The sequence below is a fragment of the Bolinopsis microptera genome, chromosome 6 (assembly GCF_026151205.1).
Source record: "Bolinopsis microptera isolate Bmic1 chromosome 6, MBARI_Bmic_1.0, whole genome shotgun sequence".
Taxonomy (NCBI): domain Eukaryota; kingdom Metazoa; phylum Ctenophora; class Tentaculata; order Lobata; family Bolinopsidae; genus Bolinopsis; species Bolinopsis microptera.
In genome coordinates, this window is record NC_087077.1 from 6,882,187 (window position 1) to 6,910,134 (window position 27,948).

The 27,948-nt window shown below is 37.8% G+C and overlaps 6 protein-coding genes across 10 annotated transcripts in view; 4 read left to right on the forward strand and 2 right to left on the reverse strand.

Annotated features, from left to right (window-relative positions):
- The window catches only part of LOC134816726 (arginine and glutamate-rich protein 1-A-like), a 1,122,901-nt gene that overhangs the window by 670,605 nt on the left and 424,348 nt on the right, over positions 1–27,948 (reverse strand). The gene's annotated exons all lie outside the window — the stretch shown is intronic.
- The window catches only part of LOC134816498 (cilia- and flagella-associated protein 57-like), a 70,190-nt gene that overhangs the window by 16,833 nt on the left and 25,409 nt on the right, over positions 1–27,948 (forward strand). The gene's annotated exons all lie outside the window — the stretch shown is intronic.
- On the forward strand, positions 11,563–13,033 carry LOC134817308 (uncharacterized). Its single transcript, XM_063826442.1, has 4 exons — positions 11,563–11,655; positions 11,886–12,081; positions 12,302–12,410; positions 12,725–13,033. Exons 1-4 carry the CDS (start codon positions 11,603–11,605, stop codon positions 12,778–12,780), a joined length of 414 nt encoding a protein of 137 aa, XP_063682512.1. The 5' UTR covers positions 11,563–11,602; the 3' UTR covers positions 12,781–13,033.
- Positions 13,316–19,138, forward strand: LOC134817352 (uncharacterized). The gene is made up of 6 exons (XM_063826488.1): positions 13,316–13,567; positions 14,126–14,296; positions 14,981–15,162; positions 15,531–16,047; positions 18,685–18,805; positions 18,989–19,138. Exons 1-6 carry the CDS (start codon positions 13,488–13,490, stop codon positions 19,136–19,138), a joined length of 1,221 nt encoding a protein of 406 aa, XP_063682558.1. The 5' UTR covers positions 13,316–13,487.
- LOC134816458 (uncharacterized) lies at positions 19,437–22,543 on the forward strand. Of its 2 annotated transcripts, none has more exons than XM_063825308.1 (8): positions 19,437–19,591; positions 19,693–19,721; positions 20,362–20,601; positions 20,824–20,972; positions 21,098–21,297; positions 21,428–21,527; positions 21,658–21,824; positions 22,131–22,543. In XM_063825308.1, the coding sequence occupies exons 1-8, from the start codon at positions 19,544–19,546 to the stop codon at positions 22,293–22,295; spliced, it is 1,098 nt and encodes a 365-aa protein (XP_063681378.1). In that variant the 5' UTR covers positions 19,437–19,543; the 3' UTR covers positions 22,296–22,543. The 2 variants fall into 2 exon arrangements, with proteins under 2 accessions (XP_063681378.1, XP_063681379.1); XM_063825309.1 differs by having other exon boundaries at positions 19,438–19,591; positions 21,431–21,527.
- Positions 22,199–27,786, reverse strand: LOC134816457 (uncharacterized). Its single transcript, XM_063825307.1, has 10 exons — positions 27,638–27,786; positions 27,208–27,437; positions 26,846–27,022; positions 26,560–26,678; positions 24,437–24,504; positions 24,107–24,284; positions 23,742–23,836; positions 23,402–23,518; positions 23,155–23,295; positions 22,199–22,983 (listed from the first exon to the last, which is right to left on the reverse strand). The coding sequence occupies exons 1-10, from the start codon at positions 27,744–27,746 to the stop codon at positions 22,883–22,885; spliced, it is 1,335 nt and encodes a 444-aa protein (XP_063681377.1). The 5' UTR covers positions 27,747–27,786; the 3' UTR covers positions 22,199–22,882.

Here is a 27,948-nt window from a genome sequence, read left to right on the forward strand (position 1 = left end):
GTGCTAATTATAATTTTACATTAGAATGTTCAGGAATTGTAATTTACGCACTGATTTGTACAGCGTAAATTATATTTATTGGCTTTATATTAATCAAACTGTACAACTCCGTGACATATCTGCAATTTTGCGTGTTTACACCACCCCTAATCCAAGCTGTCCACTCTCCATAGTCCATTAGCTGCTGCAGCGTTTCTCACTTCTCGTCACATTCGTATATTAGTATTACTATATCACTATCAGTTGTTGATCCTTTGCATTTAATGGCGTCATGAAATTTTGATATAGTTAAGATTAATGCAGAGTTTATCAAAGTCAGATATTAATTATTATCAGTGCATGGCTAGTAAGGAGTCATGCACGGCAAAGCACGGAGCGAACAAATTTATTATTTATTACAGATTTATTTTCTGCTTACAGTTACAAATTCGAAGGCGCGGCTTTATTTTTTAAAGAAACAGACATCAAAATCAATCAAATGTCAAAAAACACGCGGTTCTATTTACAATCTAAGAGGAGAATTTCGAATCAATGAACTTATAAATCCTTATTAATACACCTATAAAATATATATAAATACACATAATTTAAGAAAAGACGCTCGTGATTAATCAGTTTTCTTTTGAACCCCTGTTATTTGATTAATTAGTTTGAGCTATGTTTCTTAAATACGAAAATTTCTTAATTTGTGTCTAAAAATGGAGCCAGTGAATGGAACCGTGAGTCAATGAATATCATACAAACCTCATAGTTTTCTCCCTCTTTTCATCAATTTTCACTTTAATTATAAAATCAGTTCTCGATTTGGAATCAGTATCAAATACCTTGTCTGGTTTCCCAATCCAATTGCAGTCCTAACAGTTTTCCAATCCTCATTTAGATTTGTAACTTTTGATCCTGTTGCATTCCCATGGGAATCACATGGGATGGTGTCGGAACTCGGAGCCAGTAACTATTTTAAAAGTTGTATCAGCAGGGCTGCTCCGGATCCTTATATCGTTCTGCATGAAAATTCTAGTTCTACACTAGTTCTAAGTTCTACTGCTAAGTGCATTCAAGTGGATCATGCTAGCTTCATTGGGTCGTTCTGATCAGGGCGTTCCCATATCGGGGAATATGGCCCGTTATTTACAGCACAGATCACGAAACTTCTTGTTGTTACCATGATATATGACATATATCATCCTGAAAGATCTTGCTATTGCCATGATAAATCCTGAGGGGTATATTATTCTTGCCACGGTAAGATCACCACTTGACAAGTCTTTATGTGAGCGTTGTTATAGCTGACTGCTCGTATTTAGAGTGGGCTGTTATATTTTTGTCAATATTTGGGCAGATTACTAAATGTTTCAGTGATCCAATCACGACCTTCTCATCACCGCTGAGAATTTATTTTCTCATAATTTTTCGAGTTTGCAGGTGCCGTTTCAGAGGTTATTAAAATAATGAACTTTAAACAGCTGTTAATGGAACACGGCTGGTCAGAGGGCGTTATAATTGCTGGTGCTTATATTCCACTAAATATTTCTTGTTGGGCAATGAGTAAAAAACTAATTACTGGTCAATGGCGCAAGAACCACACCAGTAGATGGGAATGTGTGAAGGCCCGCCATCAAGTAGCCCCCAGCCACTCACAGCACGCCCTCAGGTCACGTGACAGCACGTCACAAGGGTCACGTGACAGATCACATGTCATGTAACCACGTGACAAGCTCGTTAATTAAATGTCAAGGTCACGTGACATTTGATTGACCAATAAGGAGCCAGAACGTCATGACGAATCAATCAATAATCCCGACTAAAGGATCTAAAGTCTGATTAAACGGTTGCCAAGCAGGTTCCTGTTATTTGATTACCGGTCACGTGTTTAGCTTAAGCATCATGTGACATGAATGTTATTTGAACCTCAAGATCACATGACAGGAGTCACTTGATTACCCGTCAGAACGTCATGATGAATAATTCAATAATCCTGTCTAAAGGATCTAAAGTCTGATTAAACGGCTGCCAAGCAGGCTCCTGTCACTTGATTACTGGTCAAATGATTCTTCACGATTTACCCCGGTCCAGTCACCACTCCAAATAAGCAGAGGGTGACATAACGAAATGTGGTGTAGGGTTACCATCGCTCGACCTCCTGGAAATTACAAGTCTTATCATCAATTTTCTGACATTTAAGCAATAGCTACAGTATCTGAACCACATTTTCACCCTTTAAGATATAACAACTGTTAGGTAGCCTAGTGGTTAGAACATCCGTCTTCTGCACAAAAGGTTCAGGGTTCAAAGTCGAGTCTAGGGAGTAGCTAAGGCTCCATACCATTCACTATTATTAACTATTAAATTTGCTTGTTATAAATTTGATAAATTTCGAGAGACAAATAAAGCTACCGTTTAATTGATAATTTGTTGTTGTCAACATTATAATCATAAATTGAAATCATCAAGAGTAAGATTGGGTACATAAATCATTGTATAACAGTTGCATGTTAATGGTGTTCTAGTACAGGTATTTAGTTCCACCAACTACTTATTCAGATAAAGTTTGAGAATCTTATCGACAATAGTTGTGTTTTCGTTCATCAGTTTGTTTACATCAGATAGACTTGTAGTGGTGATAACTGCATCCAATAGAGATCGTTCTTCCAAACTTAAAATATCTGTTAGGTCTTTTCCGCTGTCAATTAAACGCTGCTTCAAGACAACAAACAATTCGGTTTTCATCATGTATGAGAATAAAATGTCAAAACATTTATTTTGCTCTTTACACAATTTACTTTGTAACAGGACGTCTAGAGATTTAAGTAAACTCGATATCTTTTTACTGTTTGGTTGTTTGATTGGTACTCCTTTCCGCTTGCCTACGTGTTGCCAGTTAGTATCAGATTCTAACTCTTTAGCACTATATTCTTTGTTGGACTCATCATCGCTACTTGTTACACCACTAAATTCATCATCACCACTACCTGGTACATCAGAGTTAGAACCACCTTGCTGAGATTCTTCAGAAACTATTGTATCAGCATCTGAACATACAGAATCAGGACCCTCCATTTTGACATCAGTCACATCTGAGTTAGCTTTTGACAGCGGCTGTAGAATTGCAGAACTTTCATCTGACTCTCGGTTCTCTCGATGATACCTACTAATGTGTGAGTACAGACTATATTTATTGGCAAAAGACTTGTCACAGAATGAGCAGGTTACAGAATTCATAACTGCAGTACAAACGTTTTATAATGCTATGCAACAACCATTATATAGCAATAATCGCATAAAATCGCAAATAATCGCAAAATAATCGCATATAATCGCATATAATAGCATATAATAGCATATAATCACATTTAATCACATATATAATCACGTATATTATCTCTTAAAATCACATTTTATTATTTATACTCGCAAATAATTGCATATAATTGCAAATAATCGCATATAGTAGCAGGGTGAATATGATCCAACTTATGCATTCAACCTATTAAAGATCTTTTCAAAGATTTATTTTCATGCTGATTGCCAAGCATCATCCTGGAGATGGAAATGTAACTCTTGAGTCTACCAAAGACTGCACCCAAGATGTAGGAATACTTCCTAGTGGGGACATTAAAGGACCACACCAGACAGGACAAGGAGATCATGGTAAATTCTACGTCAACTAGTCAGACGGAGATCATCTTCGAGATCTATCACTTTCTGGATTATCATTCATAACCAGTAGTCAGCGCACCATTGATTTCTGCTTTCAAATGATAACTGCTAATACTCTTATCGATTTTATTGCACAGAAACCAGCATTTGACTGGGACCGGGGCTGGGATAGCTCAAAATTGCTAATCCCGGTCGATTACTGGTGCATGCAACTGACCTTGTTTGGGTATCAGGTGATTTTTCCTGCAATTTGGTAATTGTGAAACATCACCTTGGATTTCTGTTGTCACAAAACGTACCTTTTTAGACCTTTTCTCAAAGCATATAATAGCATATAATAGCATATAATAGCATATAATAGCATATAATCACATGTAATAGCATTCAATCACATATATAATCCATTGGGTGGGCGAAAATTGTCCCCTCGACAGTTGACCCCCCGACAATTAACCCCCCGACAATTGACACCTCGACAATTGACCACCTGACAATGTAACTCAATACAACATCACCTCATACCATACTCCTCACGGTTCTCTTGATCTAGGAAGAATGCACCTTTGTTGTGGTGTGCCGCACTCCACATGAATAGATTCCCGGAAAATTCAGATGCTCTCCCCATAGCTAGTGGCACAGACGGGAATCGAACCCGGGACCCTGTGAATGCGAGGCATTTCACAAGCAGGCAGACTAACGAACTGTGCCACATAGCAATTTATAACTATAATGTATTATTTTAAACTGACAAGCTCGTAAATGAAATGTCAAGGTTACGTGACAAGTTAATTGACCAATAAGAAGCAAGTACGTCATAAAAGCATCCGTCACGTGATATTCGTAACGATCTTGTTAAACATGTTCATATTTTCATTTTAACAGCGGTCCAGCTGGAGCCTCAGGTTAGTGAGTTAACGGCAACTTTCCTATGCAGGACAATGCGGGTTCAAATCCCGCCTAGCCTACTTCTCCAGATGGATCGCTCTTTTAAAACATTTGATTTTATTTATTTAAACGTAACAACCATTGGTATTCATTTAATATATAAATGCGATTATAAGATATTATATGTTATTATATGCAATTATATGAATATATGTTGGAGATGTTACTATAACTCTTGAGTCTACCGAATGCGATTATATATGCTATTATATGCTATTATAAGCTATCATATGCGATTACATGATATTATATAATGCTATTATATGCGATTATATGATATTATATGCTATTATATGCGATTATATGCTGGCGATTGAACTGTAATTCTTGAGTCTACCGAATGCGATTGTATGTTATTATTACATGCAATTATATGCAATTATATGCAATTATATGCTATTATATGCTATTATATGCTATTATATGCTATTATATGCTATTATATGCTATTATATGCTATTATATGCTATTATATGCTATTATATGCCATTATATGCTATTATATGCTATTATATGCCATTATATGCTATTATATGCCATTATATGCGATTATATGCTATTATATGCTTTGAGAAAAGGTCTAAAAAGGTACGTTTTGTGACAACAGAAATCCAAGGTGATGTTTCACAATTACCAAATTGCAGGAAAAATCACCTGATACCCAAACAAGGTCAGTTGCATGCACCAGTAATCGACCGGGATTAGCAATTTTGAGCTATCCCAGCCCCGGTCCCAGTCAAATGCTGGTTTCTGTGCAATAAAATCGATAAGAGTATTAGCAGTTATCATTTGAAAGCAGAAATCAATGGTGCGCTGACTACTGGTTATGAATGATAATCCAGAAAGTGATAGATCTCGAAGATGATCTCCGTCTGACTAGTTGACGTAGAATTTACCATGATCTCCTTGTCCTGTCTGGTGTGGTCCTTTAATGTCCCCACTAGGAAGTATTCCTACATCTTGGGTGCAGTCTTTGGTAGACTCAAGAGTTACAGTTCCATCTCCAGGATGATGCTTGGCAATCAGCATGAAAATAAATCTTTGAAAAGATCTTTAATAGGTTGAATGCATAAGTTGGATCATATTCACCCTGCTACTATATGCGATTATTTGCAATTATATGCAATTATTTGCGAGTATAAATAATAAAATGTGATTTTAAGAGATAATATACGTGATTATATATGATTAGATGTGATTATATGCTATTATATGCTATTATATGCGATTATATGCGATTATATGCTATTATATGCTATTTTATGCAATTATTTTGCAATTATATGCGATTATTTGCAATTTTATGCTATTATATGCTATTATATGCTATTATATGCGATTATATGCGATTATTTTGCGATTATTTGCGATTTTATGCGATTATTGCTATATAATGGTTGTTGCATAGCATTATAAAACGTTTGTACTGCAGTTATGAATTCTGTAACCTGCTCATTCTGTGACAAGTCTTTTGCCAATAAATATAGTCTGTACTCACACATTAGTAGGTATCATCGAGAGAACCGAGAGTCAGATGAAAGTTCTGCAATTCTACAGCCGCTGTCAAAAGCTAACTCAGATGTGACTGATGTCAAAATGGAGGGTCCTGATTCTGTATGTTCAGATGCTGATACAATAGTTTCTGAAGAATCTCAGCAAGGTGGTTCTAACTCTGATGTACCAGGTAGTGGTGATGATGAATTTAGTGGTGTAACAAGTAGCGATGATGAGTCCAACAAAGAATATAGTGCTAAAGAGTTAGAATCTGATACTGACTGGCAACACGTAGGCAAGCGGAAAGGAGTACCAATCAAACAACCAAACAGTAAAAAGATATCGAGTTTACTTAAATCTCTAGACGTCCTGTTACAAAGTAAATTGTGTAAAGAGCAAAATAAATGTTTTGACATTTTATTCTCATACATGATGAAAACCGAATTGTTTGTTGTCTTGAAGCAGCGTTTAATTGACAGCGGAGAAGACCTAACAGATATTTTAAGTTTGGAAGAACGATCTCTATTGGATGCAGTTATCACCACTACAAGTCTATCTGATGTAAACAAACTGATGAACGAAAACACAACTATTGTCGATAAGATTCTCAAACTTTATCTGAATAAGTAGTTGGTGGAACTAACTACCTGTACTAGAACACCATTAACGTGCAACTGTTATACAATGATTTATGTACCCAATCTTACTCTTGATGATTTCAATTTATGATTATAATGTTGACAACAACAAATTATCAATTAAACGGTAGTTTTATTTGTCTCTCGAAATTTATCAAATTTATAACAAGCAAATTTAATAGTTAATAATAGTGAATGGTATGGAGCCTTAGCTACTCCCTAGACTCGACTTTGAACCCTGAACCTTTTGTGCAGAAGACGGATGTTCTAACCACTAGGCTACCTAACAGTTGTTATATCTTAAAGGGTGAAAATGTGGTTCAGATACTGTAGCTATTGCTTAAATGTCAGAAAATTGATGATAAGACTTGTAATTTCCAGGAGGTCGAGCGATGGTAACCCTACACCACATTTCGTTATGTCACCCTCTGCTTATTTGGAGTGGTGACTGGACCGGGGTAAATCGTGAAGAATCATTTGACCAGTAATCAAGTGACAGGAGCCTGCTTTTTTTTTTTTTTTTTTTTTTTTTTTTTTTTTTTTTTATTTTTTTATTTTTTTTTATAAAATGCAACCTACTAAAACCAATGGGGCCCTCCCCGGGGTCATTACTCTCGCATTTGCGAGAGTCGTCCCTAAGGTGTGAAAGTAGGTCAAGATTTGTTCACACCAAGCCCTAGCATCGCTATTTGCTGACCATCTGCCTTCACTGAAGGTATGTTTTTAGAGAGTGGAGGCCGACCGTCAGCTTGGGATGCAGGGCCAAGTTGTCAACAACGTCAAGGCCCCCTTCCACATAGGCCATGTTGGTTTTGGCAGATACTGTGGTAATAAGATATGAAGTGAATGAGTGAAATGAAGTGATTGAAAAGGGTGTAAAAGAGGAAGAGCTTGTAAGGTAGTTTAGGAATGGAAGGAAGCAGGGCATGTACTACAAAAAAACAGTTAGTAGTACTGTAGGATAGTAACAATAACCATTGATAATAAATAACAAAGACAGCAATATAAATGGGGTGGACAATTTGCCCTAATCGGCCAAGATCGACACAATAGAACTTTTGTGGCCTATTTTGTCACCAGTAAGTGAAAGTTTAAGAAGTTTGATATATCCCTGCCAGATCGGCATGTCCCCTGCCTGAAATCTTTTGCTAATGTACCATTTGGCAACAATATTAAAATAATTTATAATTTGTGAAGTGTGATTACAAACTATAAAATTAATTTTATTGGGGTCTTTGTAATTTCTATCGATTTTCCTTTTTATAAAGTCTTCAAGTATTGTGATGAAGCTATTTGTGTGGATACAATGGAGATAGATATGAGGGATTGTTTCTAAGTATGTGTTACACAGGCTACACATGGGAGTATCTGTAACAATTTTCATTTTGTGTCTCATGTATCTACACGTCGTGATCCTCATTAAAAGCTTGTACTGAAATTGAATCAACTTAAAATTTTTAGATACTAAGAAAAATAGGTTGCTAAGAACGACCGCCCAATCTATTGGTTGATTATTTAGGTCAATAACCCATTGACGTAATGGGGACAGCTCGTTTGGGCAGATAGAGTCGTACATTTTATCCCGAATTTTACTTCCCTTCACCTGTCCAGTTACAGAATGTAAAAATTTAAGTTTTATATTTGAGTCAACAAACTCAATATTCCTTGAGTTAATAGTGGGGCAGTTATATCTCCGTATCCCCATGATAATGTTACAGTACTCAGTTTTGGAAATAGTATTTGGAGACAACTCCCACTTGTTAATGAACATATCGTAGTTAAGGATTGTACTTTGGTCTATAGAAAGAAAATCTGAGATGTGAAATATTCCCTTATCAATCAGATGATTGTTCCAAAGTTTGGCCCCGATGTCGGTTATTGCTTGGTTGTACCACACGCAGTGATCAATAGAACCCAAGGCTGCATTTACCGAACTTATCTTCCACTCAGTGTAACAATTAAGGACGTCTTGAGTAAAATGGCAGTTGGTTTTAGCGAGACCGTTTTCTACGGAGATGGTGATATGGTCAGGAAATTTCAGCTGCATAATCATAATATCTTTCCAAGTGTGGTGAAAGGAATTATTTAGTAGCTTGGATATGAGGCTGGTTTTAAGACCTATAATAAAATCAGATAAATAAAAAAGTCCCAGGCCTCCATGTTCCTTATTTCGGGTAATAATCTCACGTTTTACTTTATCCTTATAACAGGAGCCTGCTTGGCAGCCGTTTAATCAGACTTTAGATCCTTTAGACAGGATTATTGAATTATTCATCATGACGTTCTGACGGGTAATCAAGTGACTCCTGTCATGTGATCTTGAGGTTCAAATAACATTCATGTCACATGATGCTTAAGCTAAACACGTGACCGGTAATCAAATAACAGGAACCTGCTTGGCAACCGTTTAATCAGACTTTAGATCCTTTAGTCGGGATTATTGATTGATTCGTCATGACGTTCTGGCTCCTCATTGGTCAATCAAATGTCACGTGACCTTGACATTTAATTAACGAGCTTGTCACGTGGTTACATGACATGTGATCTGTCACGTGACCCTTGTGACGTGCTGTCACGTGACCTGAGGGCGTGCTGTGAGTGGCTGGGGGCTACTTGATGGCGGGCCTTCACACATTCCCATCTACTCACACCCTTAAGTTTTATGCCGGCTAGATTTTATATCCACCCGTATTCTTGATGTTCACGCGACGAGGTCCCTTAACTGTATCAACAGGTTCAGAAGGAGATTACAAATTATAATATTGCGTATTATTTGCAGATTTAAACCCTTCATAGTCTTTCACTTAGAAGATTGTTTGCACTATGGTACCAAAAAACCCAAGTTAAGCCCTAAAGCTCGCCATAAAACTACACAGGCTAAGCCATAGGAGTAAAGTTTGAATTTAAACTAGAACTTCATTCCCGCATCCCGATATCTAATTCTAAGCCATAAAGGCAATCGAAATTCGAAAACATAATTTCGTCACTGCCAGACTTCCAAATTATATTGCATATGTTTCTCGGAAATGATATATAGGCTCATAAAAAGTAATTCTCTCCCTCGAAGTAATTTGCTGCCGTTTAACTAAGAATTTAGCGGCGACAAGATAATGGTTAAAAAAATGGCTGATTATTCACAGAAGAGCAATTTTAAAAGACATTTAGAACGAAAGACGCGTCCATTCGTCCAACTCATAGTTTATTTATTCAAACTTTAGTGTAACTAGCAGGAACCCGTATAACCCTAAAATGGTGTCAAGACTCAAGAGACTAAAATAATTATTACCTATTTAATTCGCGTTTTTGACACCACTTGGGGGTCCAAATTTTGGGCTCTAAAACTCCTATTCCTTGGCCAATTTTTTATTTTTTCATGCTGATTTGAAAAGCATAAAAGCATTTGACCCAGTCAAAAAAGTTTCAGTTGTATATCTTTTACGGTTTTTGCGGAAAGTCGCGTTAAAGTTGATGCCGTGGTGTCAGTAAAATGGCACAGATATATATATATATATATATCGTCTCGCTTTATATATAGTAAGATTGCAGCTTTCCTGACGAGCGTTTTCAAATTTATGTTCAGCAGAAGTTTATCAATGCAATAGGCAAATGATACCATTGATATTTCACTTTAAATGAACCACAATTTGGCTAATATTTCAAACGATAGTTAAAGCTATAAGAGGCCCAGTATGATGTTATAAAGGGGTATTTAGTTTCAAGATAGCTGCAGCGGAGCGGGGCTTCCGAAGTACAACCTCATAGAATATGTTTTGAAACCACTATTCGACTCCAGGGACTGAATCATAAGTTATACTATTGGCTGGTTATTATCGTCACACGTTAAAAATGAAGTCAATACCCCTATAAGTATACTTCTATAGTTTCATGCAAAAGATTGCACCACCGTTCGATTTAACTTGGTAACTTTAACATTTTATATTCTCAGAAATAGAAGCGGTTTGTCTCCCATTAATATTATAAGGACTTATACGGACTCCACCCGTACTACCAAATTATAATGCAGTCAGGGTTTTATCATATAAAAGCTCTTGCTCTTCGAAATGAGGCCTATGAGAGCACTTCGAGTTCATGGTTCTTTTGCTCTTTTGCTTGACGTTTACAACCTTCTGATATCCTGACATCTAACCATCCCTCCTACTCATGATTCCTAATTCCTTCCTCGTATTACCCTAAATAGAGGTGAATCGTGAGCAAACGTGAGAACGTGACGTAACTTGTCACTATAAAAGCTAAAATAATTCGGGCAGATATGAGATGTGGCCATTGCGAACATTTGATCCCCTTGGTGCACAAGTAACGTTTCGCATTATATGTTATATTTATAGTACAGGCTTGGGGCCATCAGTCACTGTGCCAACGTTTGGGCTTATATTTATAAATTAGTAATTTTTCATGTTTGAGACTTGTAACTTTACAGATGGCATACTGTTATTAATATTATACTCATTCAGAGAATTTGTCGCTAAAAGGGCTTCCCTGCAGTTGAGGGCCACGATATTTTAATATTCAACGCAGTAAATTGTTATACCCGTTCTGGGTAACATGCTAGAAACTTCATATGGGTAATAGGTCCATATTGCAATAGGTCATTAGGTGTTGCAAATGATCTGAAAATTTTATTCGATCTTTTCAATTTACCAAAACGAGTCCTTTATATTATGAGTCCAGGGTGTGAACTGGCTGCACCTGGGTTAAGCACTTTCATCAGCTGTTTTTTTTTAAATTGTGTGATACGACAATCTTATTGGGGTTATGCCCCAGCCCCCTCCCCCCTTAGTTAGCCCCCTCCCTATCTGTAGTTACTAACAAATCTTCTATTCTAATATTTATTGAAACAATAATTTTAGATGACGATGTTCCAAATCAATGCTCTAGTGTTGGTGACCCTGGCTTCCTTCACGTAAGTGTATGTAAAGGAGCTTCTAACAAAATGATCAAATAAAAAGGTTCCATATTCTTCATTCATTGATCTGAACTTTCTCTAATCCTGACCAATATATAACTTGTCATACGTTGTATGACCCGCCTGTATCGTCAGGACGATAAAGGTGAAATTGAAACGACCGTGGGTGTCACAACGTGATACAATATATAACAAAGTTTGCTGAACTAAAAATCATGTACTCCCAGGAGCGCCCAGATGTGTACGTTCCCTAAATTGGATGTGGGAGTGTGTGACAAGGGTTTCCTGGCGTACTCCCCTCAGAGGTTCACGACAGAGGAGAGGTTCAACCCTGGTCAGTTCATGTTGGAGGCTAGTTCCGAAGCAGGAGGGGAGGGCAAGTGGTTCTATGAGTCCAGAGAGAGACTAGGCAAAATTGTCAGCGTGAGTTGAATCCTATTTTTAGTTTTATTAGTTATTTACTGCAGAGTGCAGGATAAAGTGTAAATCAGCTCCTTAACATGGGAATACTTATAAAAAGCTTTTATTTCTTAAACACGGGGGTAAAGTGACAGTTTCCCGTGGGTCTACATGTCATGACAATTACACTGTGGTTACCGACATGGTGCTCCAAGGTGGAGTTTGATTATCAGGTGATCTTCAGGTGAAGAGGAAGTTTAAGAGAGCAGGGGAGGAGAGTTACGAAGAGACTGGAGACGAGGAGATCCCTCACAGCTACACTCTGAAGATCAGCAAGAACAAACTAATCCCAGGTTGATATTCAGGCAATTATCCCGGCCGGTAGTTATAATGAAATACATAACACGTTACAATGTAGCGTGTTATGTGACGTGTTATGTGACGTGTTATATAACTAACTAACTACAATGTTAGGTCTTATGTAACTTACATTATAACCTTACTTTGATGTTGTAGTTTACAATGACTGGAGATTGAATTTTAGATTGCCTACAAGGTCACTGCCAAAATCTTAATCGTCCTTTCTTTCCATGATCATGATTTGTCTTATTTAACTGAATAATTACTAACTTAATTTAATTAGTTAACTGAATAATTACTCCTCCAGGTAAATACATCTACAAGACTGACGTTGGCAAATCCTGTGCATTTTTCGTCTACTAGACGACCAGACAGAGATGAAGATTACACATTACATTTTCATCACGTGATGTGGAATATATTCAGTATTTGTGTTGTAGAACTGCTATTTTAAATCATTGACAATTTATTTCATGTTTGAATTTGAAACAATGGCGAGTGCTTGAAATTATTTATTTATCTAAAATTTGTGTGTTTGTTAAATAGCTTACAAGTGTCACCCCTCAATCCTCGTTATTCATACTATTGCCTATTTGAATTATTCAAACCATACAAATGAGTTTACTATTCTGTAGGCATACATTTCAAATATCTCAATAACATAATAAATGTATTATTAAGATAATGTATTATTAAAACACGGTCTTCTCTTTAATCGGGTGTGGTTTAAAGAAGCTGCCAAAACAAACGCGGAAGTTAACATCAGGCCATACAGTTGCGGGACAGTGCTCATTGCACTGTTATTAATAATTTGGGAGCTCAGAGGATTTAACACATTATGTTTTGTGTAAAAGTCTCCCACATGCTATATCGTACAAAATGTGTACACTCAGATGAAGTCACATAGTGATTGCATTTAATTTTGTTCGGGGTCGTTAATTGTTATCTTTATTTTCTTTTCTTATCTGAAAAGTTAGCGTTTAAAATCTTCTGATTTTCTCCCCAAGATTATAGATTTCCGCTAGTTTTGTCGGCCGGGGTTTGGTTGAAATCTTCAGCTGAACTATGATATGAGATGGCTAGTTGTGCTGCTATCATTAATTTTGTGTATCCGTTCCGGCAAGTCTTATAGGTGCAATGAGCAAAAGGAGTAAGTTCAAATCTGAAGGATTTTTTTGTTTATTTTCCGTAATGATCTGCAGTTTAGTTTAATTAAAGAAATTTCCTTACCAACCTTAACCATTTTCTTTATGCAGAGATGCATATAATGTGTTAAACTGAAAACACAGATGCTAGAAAGATTCTGACGGTTCAAAATGTAATTATCTCGATCTTCATACCTGATATACCATTGTTCAACACACTGCGCTGGAGACACAACCACAAACTCATCCGACATTCAGCAAGTATGGTTACAGATCTACACGAAGCCACTCACCACAACCAGCCAGACCACCACTCAGAGTTATGTCATTTTGGTGACTGTCTTAATCAGAGTTTTTAAAATCACCACCCTCAGGTGCTACCCTGAACATTTGAATTATATAGATTTAATCGTCACAATGCATCAGAAATACTACCATAAACCGACCTGATATTAAACAAGTATGCTCACTATAATCAACACAAAACCACAAACAGACCACCATTGAGGATCACACCACCCACCGACCACCACTTGAAGAATCACCTTTAATCTCATCACCAGGTGTTCGGGAACTGACCAATGCTGCAACACTCGGAGCTTCTTCAACATCTGCTGTCCCCAAACCAGCACGTGCTGCGCCAACGGTCCCCGGGCCAAGTGTTGTGGTCCTCTAGACTCCTGCTGCGCTAACCACAAATACCGGGGGGTTGCTTGCTGCCCCTCTAGATACAGGTGCTTCCATCTTATTTCTTGGCAAGGGAGAGAGGGACCAGAGTGCACATTTTCAGAAGCATGTAATATTGTACGTTGATGTCATAATCAAATTCTACCCGCCAGAAATACAACGGCTATTTTGTTGTTAGCTATCGAATTTGACGTGGTAGTCGAGGCAACGGCTTTCTGGCTTTTATATTTGTTTATATTTGGCAATATCAATGATATGACCAATGATATGACCACTGCAGCTTATCGCAAATGTTTTCAAACTTTTCCATGTCATCTAAAACATTCATCCAATCCTCGTTTTATTTCATTTTATAAAATATATTAACCTTACTTTTATTTTAAAGCTTCTGTTTTCTTCATATGACTTTATATTCAAGTTTCACACTTAAGTGTGAAAAGTCAATGTTGAAAAAAAAAACCACCTAAAAGAGTAAAAGAGACGGGCCACTCCATCCAAATTTGGGCTTTTACTCGTTTTTTGCCATGCATTAAATCAATGATCGCTTGGTCATTGCATATTACATTCGATGAGCCTTGAACAACTTATTCAATAGTTAATTAGTTAATTAATTAATTAATTAATTAGTTAATTAGTTAATTAATTAATTAATTAATTAGTTAATTAGTTAATTAGTTAATTAGTTAATTAGTTAATTAGCTAATTATCTAATTAGCCACTTAACCGGTCAGATGTTGCGGAGCGGGTCGGTACGGAGGGCTCCGTAATGCGTGCTGCTACAAAGTACCAGTGTGGTTGTGGATTATTATGGGAATATCTCTCTCGTCTATCTTGCTGATGTTACTGCTGTCACTTGTTGAGTGTATGGTGGAGGAACAGGCTAACAGGACGCCAAGTAATCGAGATAGCTATGGTGAGTCGTGTGTGATTTAAGATAAATACCCGTATTACTTAGCCCTGGGGTTTATTATTATGATTTGACCTCACACAATGGCGTAACGTTGCCTGTTGGCGCCCCCCTGTTGGCGCCCCTCCCTAAAATTGAACAAATTAGGTGATTTTAGAGGATACGCCGGTAAAATCTCTAAAAAAGTGTGTATCTAGAGCAAAACGCACAGTTTTGCTAGTACTTTAGTTAAGTTTTCGAAATTGTCCCACATTCAAACGACGATTTGGCGCCCCCCTAAGACGGCGCCCCCCTGCACAGCGGGGTCAGCAGGGCCCTTTGTTACGCCACTGACCTCACATATGAATAATTCTATCAAATTCCACCCTTATTAGGGAACGCTTACCACGACAACCCACACGACTACGGGACGTATAGTAACTACAACAGTAACGACTTGTACAACGAACCACGTGGTTACACCACCCCTCCACCCTCCTACACCACCCCACCTCCCAACTACGACCAGTCAGTCACCCCCAACAGGACCACATCTAACCAGGGTGGAGGTGGGGTACAGCGGGGTGAGACACAACAACATGAAGCGACAGACAGTCTCGATCAGTCAGATTTGAGTGGGGTGTTGGCTGATGCTGAGACCTCCAGGACTGATACGGAGGGAACTGATTTGGAGATGTCAGTGTCGCTGAATGAGTCACATGATGTGTCACGCGACACATATGAGGAGTCGCGCGACACACGTGATACACGTGAGGAGGCAGGGCTGGTGTCTCCGTTAGGGAACATGTGGGACAGGTACTTGACAAGAAAACTAAAAAGGAGGAGTAGAAATTCTAGAGACGGTGATAAATCTGGAGAAGAAGAACAAAGCACTTCAACTTATTTTACTGGGTGAGTGAAAGTCATAATATTCATTTACCGAGTTCTCTAAATTCAATATCTAACATCAAAATTGAAAGGTATGTGTATCGGGAACCCAAACTAATTGTGTGGTATTTTTATGAAGATTTGTGCGATAGTACTAAATCATTGATTTTCCGATTCGTTAAATCATTACATTCAAAAGTGTAATGAAATAACGATTAACGAGTAGGAAAATGTGATTATTATATATATATATGGTGTGAAATTTAATTAAATTATGACACTAGGACTGGGTCAACAGTGGAACAAGGTATTTATATGAACAAGGTAGGTATTTGTACTCTATCAAACGATCCTAAAATCTGTGTAGCATTGTTTAGTTTGGAGGGAGTCACTTTTATCCTGTTTATAGGTCTTTCATTGCACGTACACGATAGACATTCTGACATTCGATCACCGCCCTAAACGGGTATTCATTCTCTGACATTGGCACGTTATTCTCTTCCTCTTTGATAGGGTTCGGTTATTAGTTTATGAATAAATAATGCACATTCCTTCACAGTTCACACTTCCTAAACTGTTGAATTAGGTTACATTCCTCTGGTATCTGGGTTACTCTTTTAATTTCTTTTACTGTTCTACTTCTAACTTTTAATCTTTATTATACGTTAATATTCTTTGTAAACATTTTATTACATTGGTAACTATACACAATACACTTTATACCATGCACAAATAAAACTTGCTCGGTTTTTAATACATTTTGAAATAATTTTTGAACGCCTTTCAACTATGAATTATATTTCAAACGTTCGAATTGAACTTCAAACGACTTTGTTTTAAATCGAACCATCTTGATATAGAATTCAATTTCCATAATGGTAGGAAGGTACCTGTCTCCATTTGGCTCCTCCCACATTTTTCTGGGCGGACTGTAAATCATCGTTTAGGCTAACAATAACTTGTGGCAGTAAATTTCTCATTAGTGACAGAAATCCCATGTTGCTTAACCTATAAGATCGCCTGATGACAATAATCCAGCGCCTATAATCTAGACAAATAAGCCATTTATTCATTGTATTAGACTACAGATAACTGTCCGGGGTGAGGTTTACTCAAGTTACAACTGACTCCTTTACCGGTGTAATTGCCGACAGGAACCAAAGTTATTCATATCAATACAATGACGGGCATGTGTAAGAAATTTTGTACGAAGTTTGACTAAGTTAAAACTGCCCAATCTACTGTCAATACTGAGCCGTACACGCTAGAAAGTTCTACAATTCAGAATTATCGATGTAACTAGACAGATTATGTTTCCTAACAGTAACACTCCTCTCACTCCTCAAATTCCACCTATCATAAACCTCAACCACCTTGTTGTTGTAAATACTCAGCCTTTCGTAAATCCTCACGTAGAATCCGGATTGGCAAAAGAAATAAAATACATACACAACCACTATAGTAACTGCCACGGCAGCCCTCGCTGGTGTTTTCTCATCTGTTTCAGCGTGAAGAAGATGACTTATGGAGACGAAACATACAACCGTCATAATCAAATTCAATGTCACTATCACGATGTACTTTGTCTTCTTAAGCTTCAACATAGGATCGGCTTCCCACAAATTCCGTGGTAGCTCCACAGTTGTAACCCGGAACAGGAACGAACATCTCGGACATCTTCCCTTGTAGTAGGTGTTCATCCAGTTGATCAGACAGGGGGATGAACAAGACCTTTAGTTTGAGAACACCAACATGGCTCTATGGTGGGTTTACAGCTGCTGGGGTTCTTGCAGAAAATGCAGGTCCAAAGGATGTGAGATTTTGAGGTGTCATTTTCTTGGTCCTCTATCAAAGAGTTAGTGAGTTCTAAGACTGCCGTGTCATTTTGCTGCTGGGTTTCTGCTGCAATTTCAGTGTCAGCTTCAATAACCTTGTCATTAACATCCATCGTCAAACACTAAAATAAATGCAGATAAATATATATATATTATGTTTATTATTTACGTTTTAACAATTTCATTGAAATCGAAACAGGAATGATGCCACCGAATAAAACAAAATCTAGAGAACTAGTTCATAGCTACTTACTCAATTAAATAACCTGTAATTATCTTATGGAGGATTAAAATAGCGAATCAGACGGCCAAGTTAATAATACGCTCATAATGAAATCTATCAAGAATCAAAATACAGTCAACACGCGATTCTGTAACATATTTCCCAGAATTGTAAATGCGTGATTTGTACGTGGCCTGTTGCTGCAAATTTAAACGTGGTCAGGTCAACAGAAGCTCCGAGAATCTTAAACATTTTTGATGATCCGAGAATCTTCAATGCTCAATCTATATGCAATCTAACAATGGAGATTTACAATGACCAGATTTACCATAGTTAAAGGTCTGTTTATTTCTCGAGGGTAGATCTATGGGTTCTGTAGTGTTTTGTCTACACAACTACACAACTATAGTATATTAGTGGTTGAAAATGTTGAAATAATTTCGGTATCACCTTAAAAATGGAATCAAATCGATATGATTTTGAATCATTTTACTCAATTGCATCGTAGCCATCGAGTGCACCGTAATCTAACAAATATCTAACTGACTTGACTGAGCACAGATTAGCAGTTTTATTGACAGTCTAACTTCAGTCTAACTTCAGTACGACATCACAGTTGACACTAGACAGTGGGATAGCTGGCGAGGCTATCTGTAGTGATAGTGACAGTTCATTTCACTGCAGCTCTTGGGAGGACGAGGAGGAAATTAGACAGGGGAACTCGGTACGTGACGTCACGTACAGAAGGTCACGTGACCTTCTGTGACTTTTTATGTTTAGATTGACTTACTTTAACTATAGTAAGTAGATTGACTGTTCACTCTTTGTGTGGCTGTTTCTGATATTTTGTGAGTAGTTATTCATAATTATATGTCCAGACACTTTAATTCATTAAATTTTATCCAAGATTGTTTACGAGTTGAACGGTAAGAAGGGAGTCACAAAAGTACCTCGACTACAAAATCTAGTTCAAACGGACAGACAGACAGACACACAAACAGATGCACAGACAAACACACATGAAGACAAGGAAAAATACCATAAACATGTTAAATAGGGACATGTGGGTCGCGGGGTTATTCTCAGACGTGACTTTACTAAGTTAATGAAGCTGAGATAAAATAACTTCAGAGCTTGGGAATTTAAGGGAGGGTATTTAAAATTTTACTTACCACTGATATGACGTGTTTTACTTCATACTGTCTGTTAATCTGCCTATTTGTATCTTGATATTATCAATGATAGTATATCTCTTTATAATTTGCACCCGAAACCCTGAAACGGAATCGTATATTATCGACCCAAGAACATTAAATCAAAACATAACAAACAAATCTAATTGACCATATAACGCGTATTTAGTTAGATGAGTTAAAACTACGATGTGAAACAAAGAACGTCTCGCACGTAGAGAAGAGGTGGAAAAGATCTGAACAAGAACTGAAGAAAAAGCTGAACTGATATGCAAAATGGGCTGCTTACTGTAGTTTTATCTCTCCTTATCTTTCAGGTATGCAACTATGTAAAGTTTTAGTAATTGTTGCATGGACTCGTATTCAGTATTGAAAATTGAAAATTTGTTTTCTATTTGTTACTGATTTTTATTTTCAGGCTGCTGGATACAAATGTAACAAGGGAACGTGAGTTTACAACTTAATAATATTCCCATATCTGTACATTTTAACTTATATTTATCTACAATCTTTATTCAATATATTATGAATTGACCTAAACATATAGTAATAACTTTATAATGTGACCACACCCACGTGACTCATTACATGACACGTGACTGCACTGACACGGTTACAGATGTAACGAGACGGACCAGTGCTGCAACACGCAGAGCTTCTGGGGTAACAAGTGCTGCCAGGCTTCAGCCCAGTGCTGTTACCACCATAGCTGGACCGCATGCTGTGGACCCCTGGACAAGTGTTGCTGGGGGTACCATTACAGAGGGGTGTCGTGCTGTCCCCCCGGCTTCAGATGCTGTGGTGTAGGCAGGATGGGTAGGAGATCTGGGTGCTGCTGGATCACTCCCTTCTGGATATGGTAATTTGTAGTGTGACTGGTGTCTTGAGGCAGCAATGCGGGTCGGGACTATCACATACTTAGACAAGACCCTCAGAGCAGACGCGATATTAACAGACATAAAAGACATGACAGTTGAATCAGCATACAACAGCTAGACTTTCTCTCCTTGCATTGGTCAAAACCAGACTCCACAGAAACAATCAAACAGTATTAGACATACCCCTTTCTCACGACCACCCTCCTCAGATGTCCCGCATTTCCGGGGACAGTGTTCAAGTGCTGCAACCCTCACATCAACTCGGGAGTGTGCTGCCCCCGAGACGGCACCTGCTGCTACCACGGCACTTCCAACCACTGTTGTAAAGCCAAGGAGTCCTGTTGTTGGGACAAGGCTAAGGATGATGTGAAGTGCTGCCCTAAAGGAAGCGTGTGTTGTCCTGATCGGTCCAGACACGCTTGCTGCTTCAAGACACCTGTCTTTGTTTGGTAATGATTATGTCTGATTTGTATGCTCTTTTAGAAGCATTCGTGAGCAACTGCTAAAATTTGATAAAAGGGGTGCAACGACTGGCGGCCAATCGAAATCAACACTACTATTACCAGTACCTTTCACCAAAGACTGTCCGTTCAGCTAGTAAAAGCTAGTCGCTGCAAACCTTGTCACCCCTCAAATAAACAAATAACTGACCTAACAGTAAGATGTTCCAGGATTCTATTGGGGATCTGCGGGTCAGTTATAGCGGCCCTGCTGTTATTGTCCCTGTACCAGTGCATCCAAGAGGAGTACAGTGAATACCAGTCCCAGAGAGTCGCTGGTAATCTCCCGTCTGATAATTCCTGGTACTACTACGACTACGGTCAGTGATAGGTTCAAACTTTTAGTAGCCAGCCTCTTGATTTTAGTGGCCGGCCGTTTTGAATCCAAACAAAGGAATAAAATTGTTTTCGGGTGATTCATGCTAAACTGTTATTTATAATTCAGGCAGCACACTGACAAGAGACCACAGAAACTCTTCCGCTTCCCGACAACCTCCAGAGTACGAACCACCACCCTCTTATGGTAGCACTAGCAACACACCTGGTAACCATGGTAACCCTAGTACCACCGCTAACAGTAGAGCAGGAGGGAATGCTCCTAAACCAGCCACCCCGCAGAACACCAGAAACAATGCTTTATCTATGGTTAGTATACTTCTTTATCACCTGTAGAACTATTTCGCTCAGACTCGACTTTTTATTTGAAATGTTTGATAGAAATTGGTGACTAGATTAATATAAAAGACAATACAAACCGTCATCTATTTTTCTTCAGCAGGGAGCAGAGAGTCGAGGGACAGAATATCACAGCTCAACAAGTCATGTGCACAGCTCAAACAGCGACTTTCACAGCCTCACCAGTGAAACCTATTCAGGTGATTAAAAAGAGTGCTGGACTCTACAATCACATCTGACTTTATGACTCTTATATTAGCTCCTAATGACCATGTCATATCTTTACGACCCTAATACTCTAATATGATCCCTGGCTCAATAATCACGCAGATCTCCAGCCAAGACCAGGTGATGAGATACTGAGGACCTTCTACGAGCACTCAGTCCCCAAACTCCAGAGGATGCTGTGCTCCCAACACCAGTGCACGGTTACTGACGGTAGTTGTGTGTACTGTATGGATAACATTAGTGATCGGGAGGAGTTTTCCGAACTTGAGGTTAATGCCCTTTCCAATGTTTTGTTAGTTTAAATTAGCTCGTGAGTTATCACTTATCGTTATATCGTATTGCGCGTCAACAGTCCAACATCAACTGTGCTATTACAGCTGTTGTGCAAATGTTTTCAATTTGTTATGAAAGTATACCTGTTACTGGGAGAATAATTCCAGGTGAGATGGTCTTTATGCACCGTCAACAAATTCTTCATTATCAATTAACTACGTGAATTGAAAATGATAAATTTAGATATTCGTTCGCAGATGAACAATTATGATCGATCGTCAATTAAATAGACCAATTTTCAGGAAAGTTCACATCAAGAATTTCGTAACGATTCTCAGCAAGATGACGAAAGCAAAAACAAGACACAATTATCAGATAAAGTTAACTTTAAATCAAGAGTTTCATACCAGAATCAGCCAAAAAAGGATATATTGAATGCACATAATCAACAAAATCTGTTACACTGAAACTTTATCGGCTATAAAACTACAAAACTTACAAATTTGTATATTTACATAAGATAAAGGGAAAAGATAATAATATTTCTTTATAATTGCACCCTTGTATTTCGTCAGATTTTGTAAATATAAATTGGAAACCTTACACTTGTTATATAAGATTGAGAAGAAATGTTATAATTTATATCGTGTGAATTTTAGAATGACCACAAATAATTGCAATGAATCTATTATTTTCATATTATGTCGATTGTCGATTGCTCCCTTAACTGATTATTTAAGCTTGAATCCGATTCCTTCTTGATAATGTACGGGTGGGGAAGCCCCAGATAAATGTAGTCGTTCCTTGAATCATCCAAGGTGTATAAAACTGTGAGTGACTCACGCGGTGAGCCATTAAAGATGTATAGACCAGATTATACACATAAATAGATATAACTGCGACATGCACAGAAGTAATAAACTTCGATGGGTTCATCTGATTAGCAGCTAATTCCAATGACAGGGACATTGTTGCTTCAGGATATCCCCTTCCTCGTTTAATACTTTAATAAGTGAGCAGTTGTATAACAAGAGGGCACGCCCCAGGGCTGGTGCTATGAAATGTCCTCGTCTGATAAGATATCTGACATGCCGGAGATCAGCTCACCGGCCATTGATAGAGTTTCTCCTCCCACTGACACTGACTCAGTGTAACCTGTAAAATTGTAGTCGGTTAGTGAACATGATTAAGTGTAAAATTTAGACCAGGTTATTGATGAGTCATGAACAGTTATTAGATTGATCACCAAAATAAATTTACCTATTACAGCTATGATAATATGTCACATTTAAATGTGTAAAACAAGCGATTCCAAGGAAAACTAACTGTGGTTATGATCTCTACTCTTGTTATCTTTGTAGGTGCTTGTGTCTGACATTTTAGAAATGTCCAGACTTTTATCCAGAGATATGTCGTCATCATCGTCAATGTCATCGTCAATGTCATCTGACAGCAAGCTCAGATCCTCTGAAAAGGTAAGTATTACAGCTGTGGCTGTGGGGGAAATAAATTTTAAGTTAGAAACATTTCATTTTCGGCTAATCTACGAAACAGATAATTCTTCGAAGCTCACCAAAAGATATGTCTAGTTCATCAAGAAGTCCTTTCGTATTATTTTTGCCAGTTTTCTGACGCGATTTATAGTCTGCCGTGTAACTAGACCCTCTAGTTGCGGAACTGCCTCTCAAACCTGAAATTTGCAAAGATAGAAAATGCTCAGCTGGCAGCTTTAAAGATTTAGCAACAGGATCACAATCCATATTATAAGCGTACTTATGCACGAAATTTCCAGCAAATTTCTAAATTGCTTTCCATGCTAACTTTGCTTGCTAAAATGCAGCTTGACTGGCAACGCTGCCACAGTTTCGCACGGACTTAAAATCAGGGTCAGAAATAGAAAAGATTAAACTCACTGCCCGGGGTGGCTGATTCGTTCCTAAAAGGTGTACCACGACTCACACTACCCTCAAGTGAAGATAGTCGACCCTCTAAATCACAAACAGAGGACCTGAAAACAGGAACGTGACAAACCCACATGACATAGTGCATGCTGTGCGCAATTTCTTTATGTTTCACTTACTGCTAACATTTCAACTTTAGTTATACTTTTGTCAATGCGCGCGGCAAAAGAGAAAGCTTAAAATGTGACCGCTAATTGTGCCCTGTTTTGCAGGATAAAAGGTCTACAATTTCAGACTTCCGCAATGCAATACATTATACAACAGTTTAAATATCCATTATTAAGGGGCAAGGTACCCTGCATCCTTTAATTACGAACTTGAGAATGGGTAAATGAGCGCAATTATCATTTAATGACTGTAATTGAGCGCTGGTTGATCTGCTCTGAAGACGTATTGTCTCTGAGAAATGAGAAGCCTCGCTGTTGATCCGCTGACATTTCCGTAAACATTCCTTACTGTCCGAGATTGCTGACTTTACTTCTAACTCTACTTGCACTGAAACGAAATGTGTCACGGATATTGGATATCAGTCCCGTCAATACAATTAATTACATGCTAATTGGAAATAGGGAACCTGTTCAAATAACAACATTTCACTAACATGAAAGAGATATGGTGGTAGTAGGGAAACATACGAGTTAACATACCTAGCCTACTTCTCAGTTTCTCCAGATCATTCTTTACTTCTTGGAAATCTTCTGCCTGTCTTAGCTTCCTGAAATGGAAAGAACATAGTTTACGCTGATTACTAACCAACAAACATATAATGTACACTCAAAACGGAACAATTTGAACCATGATATGACCATTAAATTGGAATACTAATACAAGGAGTCACTTTCTGCTTATTTTGCTGTAACGTCATATTAACATATAGTGTATTGGCTATGCCCCGCTTACTAGTTTAGCTCTTTCTAGTCCCCTGCTACACGGCATGTAAACAGGGATTGGCTAGTTAGAGGCGGTCCGTGTAGGCCTTACACTGTGCTTTCAGCAATACTCATACATCGGTGTCAGTCTTATGCTTTAAATGCCTTACAAGCATAATCACAATATGAAATGCAATTTAAAAACGAATCAAATTGCGATCATAACTCTACTCGTTTGACACTTATATTGCACTCATCAGTCGCCAAATGACAAAATGAATGCTGTCACCCGTTAAAAACGGTTATCCAAAGGCATGTCTTTCTAGCTTCATCTTATTGAGCTACATCACTTACGGTATCAGATATGTGATGTGACAGTATGTTGTGACAGGCTCCCAATAGACAATAAACTTTAACAAAGATTACTTCATATAACATCATAAGTATATCAGCTGACAGTTTAAACCATATATTACATTGATAGTAATGGGACAATAATGATGGAGTATAACACCAAACAATCACTCTATTGTGTTATTTACAGCCGGATAAAAGTTGGTACCAGGTTTTCTTGGCTGCCAGCCAGCGGCTAGTCATATGATTTTCTTGCAAGTCACGGAGACTTATTCTTTTGTGTCAAGGTAAACTGTGGAATCCACAGTTTACCTTGTGTCTGTTGAACACTGTTTATACGTGACACGTGAAAATTAAGACAAAGAAACTGTATCGTCTCATTTCTCAAGTACTATATTACCTCATTTCTCAATCAACCGTTTATAGTTTGTGCGAATTTGTAGCAATAACACCATGAAAAGCTCGATCTTATTCAAAAGATTGCTATGTGTAATAATACTGGTACAAGTACAAACTCGGTTCCGGTTTTATACGACAGCATCATTTCATACGACCATATCACCGCCTCTAACAACGAATAATTCAGACAACAATTCGGAAGACCCGAATTCACATCTTAGAGAAGTAAGTGAGTCAACCAAAAACTTACAAAATCCCACAATGGATGCCAAAACACCGACAAACTGGACCGCAAAACCAGGGAGGGATGTAGAAAAGAACACAACATCTGGAGGTCCAGTCTTAGAGCAGCACACATCTCCAACACAAACTGAAAACTCCGCAGCCGAGCAATCGACAACACCCAAAATATTTGAAAAAAATTCAGAAAAGTTTGCACTTCATCTTCTTCTCCTCATTATTCTCATTGCTGGAACTGGTTGTCTTGTCTATACTTGGATTGGGCTATTGGTAAACAGATGCTATTCAATTGAAAATGTGTATGATTCCGAAATTGGGTCTGCCAAAGTTTCAAATTGGAAATATAGTATTTGATACTCCACTCATATTATGGGGCAAAGAATTAATAATTCTGCATGAAATTAACTGATTAAAGATAAACGAAACTGTGTCCATTTAGATGCCAAAGCGGTTTAATATTAAGTTTTCATCTTGACTAACTACAACTTATTTTAATTTCTTTATGTTATAAACGTTGTCTGCACAAGATCAAACAATTTTTGTTATGAACTAATCATTTGAGGGCTTTTTTGCTGAGCCAAATTTGATTTACATCCCTTAAACACTTTATACGAACACTTAATACTGGAAACTAAGAATAATTTGTTAAATACATCAGGAACATCCTCGTCGTCTCTGACTGTAATAATGTGTTCATTCCTATTTTGGTTTGTGATCACTTGAAATGCTGTCACAAACTGATAATGTTCAGTGCTCCAAGTTTTAATTAACACAATTTGGTCTCACGATATAAAATAAACAGGGAAGACGATCACCGAATTTGATTGATGCCTTGCGTCAAGGATATCAATCTTGCTAAATCTACGAAATAACAAAGTAACAACAATATAATATATTACGAGACTTACCCGTTATCCACGTCTTTTCTTATAGATGACAGCTCCTTCTCAATATATCCACCAGAGCCTGTGGAGTTTCCAGCATCTTGTTTAACACGTCTCAATTCTGCCATCACTTCGTTTTTGAACTGAAACAGTGTCAGAGAATAAAAAATAATACCATTTATATTTATATTTCCAGATCCCCAAGTTTTTAACGCGTTCATTTTTTAAATCAGGAAAGTTAGTAAACATTGATTTACACTAAAAACTCAAATCAGTAATTGACAGCAATTTTAAAATTCTGATGATGAACCTTATCAAACTCCCTCCCCACATCTCGACCGGAGACAGGCGAAGCGGTCTGCTTATTTTTCAGGGACTGAACTTGTGATTTCAGCAGCTTAGTTTCTTGCTCGTAGTGAACGTTGGATTGCTGGAGTAATCCGATCTGTTTTCTAAGGGTCAGAATCTCGCTTTCCTGCTGCCACAACTGTAAAAATATCAAGTACAATTGGATATCAAGTACAATATCAGAGTATAAGAATTAATCTCATCGACAGTCGACACAATTTATCTGTCTGACAATTTAAATCTATTAAAGTATTAAGAAACGTCGCCTAAAAATAAAACCGATAGATTCTTGCCTAAATCTAATGTTAGTTATTTTGTCCTTACCTCTTTGTGACAGCCAGCATCAATAGAAGGGCTGGAAAACTTGACAGCCTTTCCTCCTCCGCTCCCATTCTCTCTACTGTACCCAGAGAGTGAGTGGTTAGCAGTATTACGAGTAGGTGTTCTGTAGTTTGTAGAGTTTGAGGACAATTTGTAGGGAGTACTGTTTGTGGGTTTGTAGGGCGAGGAAAGTTCTAGAAGAATGTTCCGTTCTGGTGGTTTGTTTTCTGTAGCTGTTGGGGTGCAGGTGGTCACGTGATCATTATATGGTCATTAAACTATCAAACAGGATAAATTGAGATCGCTCGAAAGCATGCCTTATCTATTTTCTTTACTGATATCTCATTTCGTTACAAGACCTGTTAATGAATATCAGTTTTACAATTTGTCTTATTATGCAATTAATACTACAATAGGTAAGAAAGCAACTTACCTTTATATTTAGTTGGTGTTTGTTGGAGTGTACCCTTAACTTTAGCCAAGTTTCTCTCCGTCTCCCTGACAACAGCCTCGAACCGTTGCTCCCAATCCTCAGTACTCATCAGTAATAAGTAATTATATAATTACATAATTAGTCTAAGAAAGTGTGAGGTGTCAGGTGCTGGGTTGCTAATAGGTCCTGTCACTAGTAACTTGTCAATATGCTAACATTATGCATTATACGTGAACATTTGTCCCGATCTGAGATCAGTGCAAGATAAAAGCATGGTTTAGTCGCACGAACTGCGATGGTAGCTGTTTCTT